Source organism: Penicillium vulpinum (assembly GCF_028829585.1).
Source record: "Penicillium vulpinum strain IBT 29486 chromosome Unknown utg000001l_segment0_segment0, whole genome shotgun sequence".
NCBI lineage: Eukaryota > Fungi > Ascomycota > Eurotiomycetes > Eurotiales > Aspergillaceae > Penicillium > Penicillium vulpinum.
Genome location: NW_026643241.1, coordinates 3021429 through 3031672, shown reverse-complemented (window position 1 = coordinate 3031672; position 10244 = coordinate 3021429). Strand labels below are relative to the sequence as shown.

At 45.4% G+C, this 10244-nt stretch overlaps 4 protein-coding genes across 4 annotated transcripts; 2 read left to right on the top strand and 2 right to left on the bottom strand.

The window, feature by feature from the left end:
• Nucleotides 1–468: 468 nt before the first annotated feature.
• Nucleotides 469–1689, bottom strand: N7479_001100 (casein kinase II subunit alpha/alpha'; the record flags this gene model as incomplete). The annotated part of the gene is made up of 4 exons (XM_057248797.1): nucleotides 469–567; nucleotides 620–1039; nucleotides 1094–1467; nucleotides 1575–1689. The coding sequence occupies 4 exons, from the start codon at nucleotides 1687–1689 to the stop codon at nucleotides 469–471; spliced, it is 1008 nt and encodes a 335-aa protein (XP_057113229.1).
• A 427-nt stretch (nucleotides 1690–2116) lies between these two features.
• N7479_001099 (ribonuclease P subunit p30 family protein) lies at nucleotides 2117–3114 on the top strand (the record flags this gene model as incomplete). The annotated part of the gene is made up of 2 exons (XM_057248796.1): nucleotides 2117–2192; nucleotides 2267–3114. The coding sequence occupies 2 exons, from the start codon at nucleotides 2117–2119 to the stop codon at nucleotides 3112–3114; spliced, it is 924 nt and encodes a 307-aa protein (XP_057113228.1).
• Nucleotides 3115–7645: 4531 nt separating this feature from the next.
• Nucleotides 7646–7937, bottom strand: N7479_001098 (uncharacterized protein; the record flags this gene model as incomplete). Its single annotated transcript, XM_057248795.1, has 2 exons — nucleotides 7646–7742; nucleotides 7819–7937. The coding sequence occupies 2 exons, from the start codon at nucleotides 7935–7937 to the stop codon at nucleotides 7646–7648; spliced, it is 216 nt and encodes a 71-aa protein (XP_057113227.1).
• Nucleotides 7938–9261: 1324 nt separating this feature from the next.
• On the top strand, nucleotides 9262–10059 carry N7479_001097 (ureidoglycolate hydrolase; the record flags this gene model as incomplete). Its single annotated transcript, XM_057248794.1, has 1 exon — nucleotides 9262–10059. One exon carries the CDS (start codon nucleotides 9262–9264, stop codon nucleotides 10057–10059), a length of 798 nt encoding a protein of 265 aa, XP_057113226.1.
• Nucleotides 10060–10244: the final 185 nt, after the last annotated feature.

Genomic DNA, 10244 nt, shown 5'->3' with positions numbered 1-10244 from the left:
GCCAAAACACCAATTCAACTAACAAGGGAGAAATCAATTAGGGAAACCCACGAGCAGCGCTATACAAATAGGAAAAGATGAAAGAGAAGAGTGATTTCCACATCTAAGACGTTGGTTTATCATGCTCATTGACACGCCAACCGACCTAGGCGATAAGAGGGTTGGAAAGACCCAGCAAATTAAATGTCATGATGTCTTGTCATCAAAGTCGTCTTCATTCAAAATTTGATCGTTTGCCGCAGCCCATAATTCGAAGGGCCAGTGAAAAAGAGGAACAGGGAGTACGAAGACCAAGCTTGTTTCATGTTTTCGATCATCGTTGTACCGTTCATATCGGCAAATTTCAAATGCAGAAGGTACGTAATTGTTGTGATACCCGACGCAATCTTGATGGCAGCATGCTTATAAACCGGGCATCACAGCAAGCAGATCAGAGCCATGGTCATCAACAGTTAATGCGAAAGGAATTCATGACAGTGTCACATTGTTGTGGCTAAGGGCCGCTGCATCGGCACGCACCGGGTCAAAGTATGCATGTGCCATGGCCTCCTGCGCAGTCAAGCGATCCTTTTAAGATGAGTCAGTATAGCCAACTTGTAAAGAAGTTAGAATGACTTACAGCATGGTCGTAGCGCAGAAGCTTGTCAAGGAAATCAATGGCCTCCTCACTGATGAAACGCTGGTTCTCTGCATTGACAAACGAGTTCCACGGTTTCCGGGGGAAACGAGAGAGAATGTCGTCGTATTGCGGGTCCAATTCAATATCGTACTTGTCCAAGTACTCAAAGAGTTCCTCAGTACCAAGAACCTTGGCGATCTTGACCAACTGGTCCGTGTTGCTGCCTCCATGGAAGAAAGGCTCCTTACGGAAGATCATGGATGCGAACATAGCACCCAGGGACCACATATCCAAAGAATAGTCGTATTCCTGGAAATCAACCAGCAGCTCGGGACCCTTGAAGTAGCGAGATGCAACACGGACGTTGTATTCTGTGCCCTTGTGGTAGAACTCAGCCAAGCCCCAATCGATCAGACGAAGCTATAATATGTTAGAGCTATGCTTCTCCGCCACAACTAATTGCTAACCACTAACCTTGCGCTTCTCATGATCAATCATAACATTGTGAGGCTTCACATCACGATGCATGATACCCTTACTGTGGCAGAAGTCCAGCGCCTTGAGCAGCTCAAAAACGTAGAAACGAACATCGTAATCGGTAAAGCGGGGGTACAGTGTACGGAAATCCGTGTTGTTGATAGCCTCGAAGACCAGACTAGGAGTCTTGCTCTGGTTGTCGCGAACAACATCCAGCAAAGCCACAACATTGGGCCCACCCGCGAGATTCTGCAGGATCTTGATCTCACGCTTGATCTTCTTCTTCTTAACAGGTTTGAGAACTTTGATAACGCATTTCTGGTAGTTGACGACGTTGATACCTTCGAAAACCTCGGAATACTTTCCTCGACCTAAGTAGATAAAGTCAGAAATTTCCTTCTTAGAACTCTCCCGCATTTCACATTGCGGCAACCATCTCCGACATCCTGCAAACAGACAGGATTTGATCATCTCTCACCTATCTTGCGAACGATTTCATAATTTTCAAGGATACCCCAGGAGATGTTGACACTGTCATAATCCCAGTAGGATCGAGGCATATGCTCGTTGACATCCGCATAGACACGCGCCATCTTGACGATGACAGGCGATTTCCGAGTGCGCCCACAATTGAGAGATGTGCGGCGGGGTCACGAGGGGCTCGGCCGTGTGACGGAGCGAGGAGCCGGGTGGTAAGCTTGACGTAGTAGGCAGGTAAAAACAGGCCCAGCGAATATTCAGCCCAAACACAGTGCTCACAAGAAGCCTTGAGCAATGGGATGGACGGAGTGAGATATTGTCGTGATATGATCAGTAGAATGAGATCCGTTCCGCCTAGGGTCACGGGATCAGAGATGTTTGTGGGGACTCGACCTAAAGCAGTTTAGTGCAATGACGGATCCTCTATTAATCCGATAGATTTTCTGATTGCCTTTTTGGGACAGTTCGATGTGACAAAGAGCGCTGAGAAGTCAAAGCAATAACTCCCACGGGCAGGGCTAGCCTTCCTTTAAACCCACCATGTTTTACGACCTAAATGTACCTTACAGCCCTGATGACCTGGAGGTGCCTCACACTCTAAATTTCCTCGCCGAACGTAAGTCATGCATTCCGCGCCGCGGCACAAGATCCGTAGTCTGGAGCACATGAGGGACTGACCTGACTTTTTAGTTGGTTACACTACCGTAGCCCTGTCTCAAACGATCAACGGGAAGCTTCCCCCAAGTCTCGCTCCGCCTCCTCTCCCAAAAAGCGCTCCGAAATCCCTACAACTGCTGACCCGGTTAAATTTGACTCTGGCGGACCCCGCGCAGAATCAGCGTCTAGCCGCCCTGAGTCAAGCGTACGACATCGTTGCTCTACGTCCCACAAATGAAAAATCACTTCTAAATGCGTGCACCAACTTGGAATGCGACGTGATCTCCGTGGATCTTTCGGTGCGACTTCCATATCACTTCAAATTCAAAATGCTGTCCGCGGCAATCTCACGTGGAGTCCGTATAGAGATCTGCTATGGTCCTGGGATAACGGGGAGTGGACTTGACTCCCGAAGAAACCTCATTGGGAATGCAACATCCTTGATCCGCGCGACACGCGGTCGAGGGATTATTATATCCAGCGAAGCAAGAAGGGCCTTGGGTCTACGAGCCCCGTGGGACGTGATAAATCTTGCCTGTGTTTGGGGTCTATCACAAGAGCGCGGAAAGGAAGCAGTCTGCGAAGAGTCGCGGAAGGTGACCGCATTGGCCAAGTTAAAGCGAACCAGTTGGCGAGGCATCGTGGATATCGTCCACGGTGGGGAGAAAGCCAAACCTGAAGGACCCGCGGCAAAGAAAAAGAGCACCCAAAAGGTCAAAGAACCCACGCAGTCAGAAAATGGAGTGGACAGTCTCAAGAGAAAAGCTTCCGTCAGTTCCGAGCCTGTTACGGAAGACGCTGACAAGCCTTTGTCTAAGCGAGAAATCAAACGACGAGCAAAGAAAGCACGTTTTGAGGCAAAAGGAGAGAGTGCTACTTGATTCAAACGTGCACGGCGTCTCTAATTTTTTGTTGCTGAGGAAGTCCGTTCCTCTGTCACTGGCAGAAATCAGGAATATTGATATTCTGACTTTCTATTCTTAGCGAGTGTCATACGTTGTGAGCCAAACTGCTCGAAACATTTCCCTGGTGTTTCAATTGAGACTCTTTTAAGCAACCGCTGTGACTCCAATCGCTACCCAATACGCCTTGATGATGTACGCGCCGCTGAAGAGCAGAACAATATGATACCCAGAGATATTCTATCGTCTCTTGAAGAGTATTTCCCAGCCAGTATATTGATTACTCCTACCCTCCACTTTCCAGTGTGAAACATAATCATCACCACAGTGGTTCCGTTACTCGAGCCCGGGACCTGTTGACATTTCCGAAGTATAGCATAGCTGGAATGGAGTTATAGGGATGGATTTCAGTATCCCATAGTAGGTCATCAATACACATTTCAAGTGGTTTGCTAGTCAACTTTATAGAAAACTATCGGTTTTAAACCACTACCGACCAGTATGATTGTTTGTGGTTGGGCTATTAACACAATAACCTGCAGCAAAGAGTCCATATTCATTAGGTTTCTGGCGATCTTCAAGGTAATGGGCTGGTAGGAGTACATCATGGTAGGGAGCTTCACCACACGTAGGTCTCGTAGTTTGGGGGTTTCTGGGCCCTTCCACCTGAGTATTGACACAGAATGCGCAATTTCATATCTCGTTCCTTCGATTTAGCGAAAATTGATGTTCCGTGAGGCATGGGTTTTCATTTTGGTGTGTGAAATTGAGTTTTGTTGTAGGAAGATCGGAGTAGATGCGAAATATAGGATTGTATGAAGAGTAAAGATCAGCCTAACTTGTCTTATGTAGTGGCACAAGCGAAGGTTTTGCTGGCGGTCCCTAGGCACATACCAAAATAAATGATTTAGAAGGTAAGCGTAAGCCCCTTCAGCGAGCAATGAATTCGCGTCGCTCGCCTTTTTGCATCATCCCAAAGGATGTGTTTCTTTGGGACATTAACTAGAACGACGACGGCAAGAAATATTCGAGTCCTACCCCTGAATCATCGAGTAGATAGAGGCAGGACTAAGCCCCTGGATATCGATAGTGACCGATGGAGCAGAGCGGGCTGTGTCGAGCGAGCAAGATGTCTTCATTTTCATCATTTTACGGAGCAAGACGCCTAAGAGAGCTACACCGCAAGTGGCAGAGCATCGAAATAGGCCTTCTGATAGCGTTAAAATGTGTTTTTCGATCAGAAGTTCAAAATTTTCGATACAATTCTACCTGGCTTGGAGGTTAGAGTCTGGAAGAATATGATTAGTGATATTTTAAGTGCGAGGTGCTTTAATGAAGTTGTAAGTATGCTGTGAATGTTGGAGGGAATCGATAAGCTTGAGGCCTCCCAAATCCTGCGAATCGAAGCACAGGAATCAGGTAGACTCAACTTTTGCTGGATCATTTCCAAACATTCAGTGCATATGAAGGGCGGTGTTGTGCGAGGACCTGAAATGTGTGAACCGGAACAGCGGCTCACGCAGAAGAAGTTTTTGTGAATAACAAGCGTAGAAGCTCAATCCTTGAGTACCGGGCTTCTCTGTCCTTAGGCCGCGGGGGATTTATAATATGCTTGCCCCAAGCTAGCAAGGGAGCAATGAGATTTATACAGGAAGTGTAACATTCTGTTTTCAGTAGATCGCCATCAGGTCATCTTCTAACGGGATATCCTTGGTAGAGTACGGGGATGCAGCCACAGACTTATATATGATAAATGGAAGTGAATCAGCGATCTACGTAGAATCACCATTAGGAGTCCGAGTTATAATGAATCTAGCCTATTTTTAAGCCGATTAGCCAGCTAGATCTTCGAGTAGAAAAATCCGATAAATCATCACTATACCTCGTTCTTCTAGTTGATACAAAGGAACCGAAAGCCCTCTCCATCTGAGCTTACTCTTTATATAGTAGAGTCCTAGGATTTAGATACCCTCCGCTCTGGTTGAAACACAGCCTAGTTGAGTGCTCAATCAAAATTGATATGCTAACGTGCCAGTGTAATATGCTATACACCACTACAGCCTAATATTTTAATGATACATATCAAGTGAAGTGGAGGTAGGATCTCAGCAAGATTTCAGTTGTGAGAAGAGCGAGAAAGTAACACTATGTGAAGGTCTCAACGGATAAAGGATGAGCATCATGCACAGAAATTTATAGAAGCTTTGGCTCCACACGAAAAGGTAGCTCCTTTGTCCAAGTCTATATATGACCAGCCGTTTGCTTCGATATAACCTCAACTTCTACATATGGCACTATCTTTATCCGAGAGGAATCCGATGTGACAATAACCCACAATTCCATATATTATATATATACAGAGAAGAAAGATGTGTGAATCAAAATTATCATATGGATCCGCTCTTGTTTGCTGCACCTTATATATGCCCTAGCAAGGCCTCAAAATTTTGAACAACATATAATGTTCATTTTAATTTTACACCTGTTAGAGCGTGGTATATGGGATTGCAATACCTATTTTGATACTAATCAATTGAAGATGATCCCTGCAAGTGCTGTGGTTTATGGTTTCTTATATTTCAATCTCTGGCATTCTAAGGTTTCTTTCAGAAAGGACAGATGATAAATGGGGTGTAATTGACTTAACTATACACCCTAGAGACCTTCTCTGACTAATATCTATATGATAGGTTAGTGAGGTCGCCGTGGTCACAGACTGTATTGAATACTACGAGGTGGTCAAGATGGAAGCTAAGATGTGGATACAAACAATCAAGCACCTATTCTCATACTTATATTTAGAAGAGACCAAACAGTGGATATTAATCGCATGGGGCTTCGAGTCCCACGATATCCTTGAGCTGGCAGCAATAATTGCAATGCACGAATGGACAGGGCCCTTCGACATAGACAATCTTACGACCCCGAAAATGATCAACGGTAACACTCGATTGATTTTGAGAATCACGGAAAAAATAACCAACAAAGGGACTCTAGATGACTATATTAGGCACCAATTATATGCAAAGATTACAGTTGATAATTGAAGCGTGGATTTTAGGGCTGAGGGCCGGCCCATCTCCCCAACAACCCGTATTGTTAGGGGCCTGAATGCGACGCATGTAGTTAACTACCTAGTTAACTAACTATGCTTTATCTTACATAAGTTATCCGAGGAGCCCTGGATAATATAATTTACATGGTCACTCTCCTTTTTGGGAGTCACACTCCTGTTTCCATTGGCAGTATGGTCAATGAATGGAAGCCAAACTTTGACCACTATCACCAGCTATCAGAGTCAAGTATCCAATTGCATAGCCCCCCTCTCCCCTCCTTCTTTTTTTCTTCTGATTTATCTACTCTGTACATGGGAATACATCTTCTTCCTCAAGAACAAACCACCTTATTGTGTAATAGTGACTGCCTGACCAGGGATTATCAACAACTTTTCCATTCCATATTCTTACACAATTTGAGGATCATCAAATTCCAAATTATCAGATATTCATTAGACAGAGGGATTGTGAGGCCTGTATGACGTATGTATCGAAATTCCTTAGTTTATGGATTACCAGTGATCTCGCAGAAGGATTTGAGGCCGCAGATGGTAAAGCGACCCGGGGGCAAAAGCTTCATACGTGCAGAGACTTCTTCTCAGCCCTATAAGTGTGACTTCGGCAGTGGTAAGCTGATTAGTAGCTCTTGGCCATGTCATCCTTGTATCCTACTCCGTTACGCATAGACGTCTTCCTGGTTTGGGCACGGCTGCATCAAGGATGCGACTTGATGTTACACCTACATGCACGTTTAAACGATTCAATTCAGAATCAAACTAATCGATGACCCGCACCACGTAATTTAATCAACAGGATAAATATCCGAGATAAGAAAGGAGGGGAAAAAGCGCCGCATCAGCGTAAGTACACATAGCATGTCCATCGGCTAAAACATCAAATTCCTTTGGTATTGGCCTCCACACTCATGGTCTCAGATCTCCGGGAAATCTCGAAATCTGCCATTTTCTGGCATATAATGCAGGATAAATGATTGCTGCATACCCTGGTCATTCTCCCCCTCAGTTCTTTTGTTATCACATTGTGATGTCTTTTTTTTTCGTCCAAAACAAAGACAAAAGAAAAGAAAAGAAAATCAAAGAGAAAAAGAAAGCAGGAAAGTAGAAAAAAACCCCCCAGCAAATCAAGTCATATGTTCGTATCATCGGTCCAAGTTCCCCCCTAGACCCCCCCGCTAGGATCTCCAACATTAAGTATAGATACATTAGTGTATCATTCCTCCAAATAGGCGTCATAGGCAGAAAAATAATTCCGTCAATCTCGGAAGTGCTCGGGCTCCGGATGCATGGGTGTGTTCATCGGCAAACTAATGCATCCTTCAGACACGAACCAGCTCACAATCTCCTGCACGTATAATTCTCAGACCCAACAAATAGCCGCATTGTTGATGTGGCCGTATAGCTACCTCTCGGTAGACTCGGCTGTCCACCCAGTCTCTAACTAGTCAGTAAAAATCCCTCTGGGTGATTGAGGTCGGATGGTTCGATCCAACTGCCCACGTAGTCGATGTTTCGTTCGAATGTTTCCTTGTCGCTATTTAGGTCATCGAGCTCGTGTCAGCTAATTACTTTCAAGGTGGAATAAAAGAGACAGCAACTATTTGGCTTACCTTAATCTCGGCTCTGTATAGTTAGAGCTTGATGTAGGAGTGGATGAACTTGCAACGGCAGTAGTTGAGGTACCCGTGGTGGGAGCTTGTTGGGGCAAAGATTGGTTTGAAGAATTCATTGTAGCATTTAATGATATGGTTTGAGCAGAGCAATATTACTTTCCAATGGCACGAGTTGGCCCACAGTATTTCAAGCACGATTAAACACGAACAGGCTGTTTCAAATACCAAGGGGAGGACAGAAGGTGCTGTACTTTAAGGCAAGAGGAAATTATAATTACTTTATATCTGGGCCTTCCATATAGCACCAAGAAACCATCAAGAATTCAATGCCACCGAGTTGCAGTTCTCAAACACCGGTGTGTGAACTTCATCCAAATCTGTATTGCCATCACTGGATTAGGTATCGGGTCCGGAGAAATGGACCCAATAGATCAATAGCTACTATCGCCATCATTTCGCGTGTGTCGTTGAGGATGGAGGGAGTATGTGACTCATTGGCCAGCGTCAAGTAACTATGTGCAGGTAATATCGGCCCAGTATGTTATTTCACAGTCTCCAGAGCCTCATTCAAGGAGTAAACAAGGCCAAGTTATGGAACTCATTGCGACAAGCACTGGTTGCCTTGCAGCTAGTGTGCGAACCATATAATCCCCAAGACTTTGTTGTCTTCCAAGAACTTTTTTTTAAATTGACTATTGACTCAGATTGAGATCTACCCGTGCTAACCGACCAAGTACTACAGAGTACATGATTGTACATCCAACACAATGGATTTATGCTTCCTAGACCGACTTTACTAGAATAAAGAGCGAATCAAAGTCAATCATATGGCTAAATGTATAGATATAAACGGTGAAACAAACTGATTCCCCGCACTTAGTTACACCCAACCATCTACAGATGTACATACTCTGAGGTTATGTCTATATCAGTATTGACGGCCAAGTTTTTGCACCTAAAGATATGTTTCAGCACGGAAATTAGTGCAAGAGCATTCCAATTTTGAAACAAGTTCCAGTTTTTGTGCAGGGACCAATTTTAATTTTATCGTCGTAAGAGACTGACGTATTCTCATACTTAGGCGTAGAGCCAAGAGGAAACACACCCCGAAGAACTTGCAATTTGGTTGATATGAACACCAAAAGAACCGGAAGAGTAATCCAAGCAGTCCTTTACGTTATCCCCCTAGTGATGTTCTATATGAAAATGAATATGCTGAACAACTTCTATACTTCCCCGGTCCCGGCCGCTTATCTGATCACCGGAGGGGCCGACTTCGGAATATATCCGCATTAGCTTAAACCACATCCAATCCAATTTCTCTTCATTTCTTTTCTCTCCCTCCCATAGAGCTATAGACCTGCACGCTAGAAGGTGGCGGATTCCAAGCGACTGACCAACACACACATCCACCCACACACCTACACCTAAAAGCTCGCAATGGCGCCGACCCTCTCAGCCAACCCAACAGTCACACTCACCCCGGAGCCTCTTACACCGGAGAACTTCGCACGATTCGGCACCGCAGTGGTCTCCCCATTACCGCGACAACTAAATATTGCCCCTCAACCATCATCCCTACCGCCACGTAACCCTACCCCGGTCCTGGCGAACCAAAATTCTGCTCTCAAATACAGTCCTATCTCCCCGCTCCTCGACCGCTACACAAATGCCTGTCCAAGCGGCCAGCCCTCCGAGGCACGCATGACCATGTTCTGCTGTTTCCCGCGGAAATTGCGCAAATTGCGCGCTGTCAGCACCGGCCCCCAGCTGTCTGACACGGAGGTCTTTGATGTGCGGATCCTGGAGCGCCACCCGTTTACAAATCAGACTTTCATTCCCGTCGACCTATCGGCCCATAGGAAGGTCGGGGATGGCGAGGAAGAACCGCTGTTTTTGGTTGTTGTTGCCCCCACTTTGAAGGGGAGAACGGCTACAGCGATGAATGAGGCCGGTGAGACAGTTACTATTCGTAACCCACCTGATTTAGATAATGTTAAAGCGTTTATTGCCCGTGGTGGCCAGGCGGTAACTTATGGTGTTGGGACATGGCATGCTCCCATGGTTGTTTTGGGTCGGAGGAGGGTTGATTTTGTCGTTGTGCAGTTTGTTAATGGGATTGGTGATGAAGATTGTCAGGAGGCTGCGTTTGGAGAGGGTATTGTAGTTGATCTTGGTCGGAAGGGTCAACTTAGTCCGGCTGAGAAGGGGGCGGGACTGTGGTCGGCTAAGTTATGATTTGTAGATGCATATCTATGGGAAAAAAAGGACTTTCAAGTGTTTGGGTTAAAGTTGAAGACTCCGACGATGGGCATTAGAATTAGAAGCGAGGAAAGCATTTGCCAGCCTTGCGCTGTGATTGGGTGGTATTTTTAACAGAAGAAGCCGAAATTTTTGTACATGAATACATACATATCTTACAT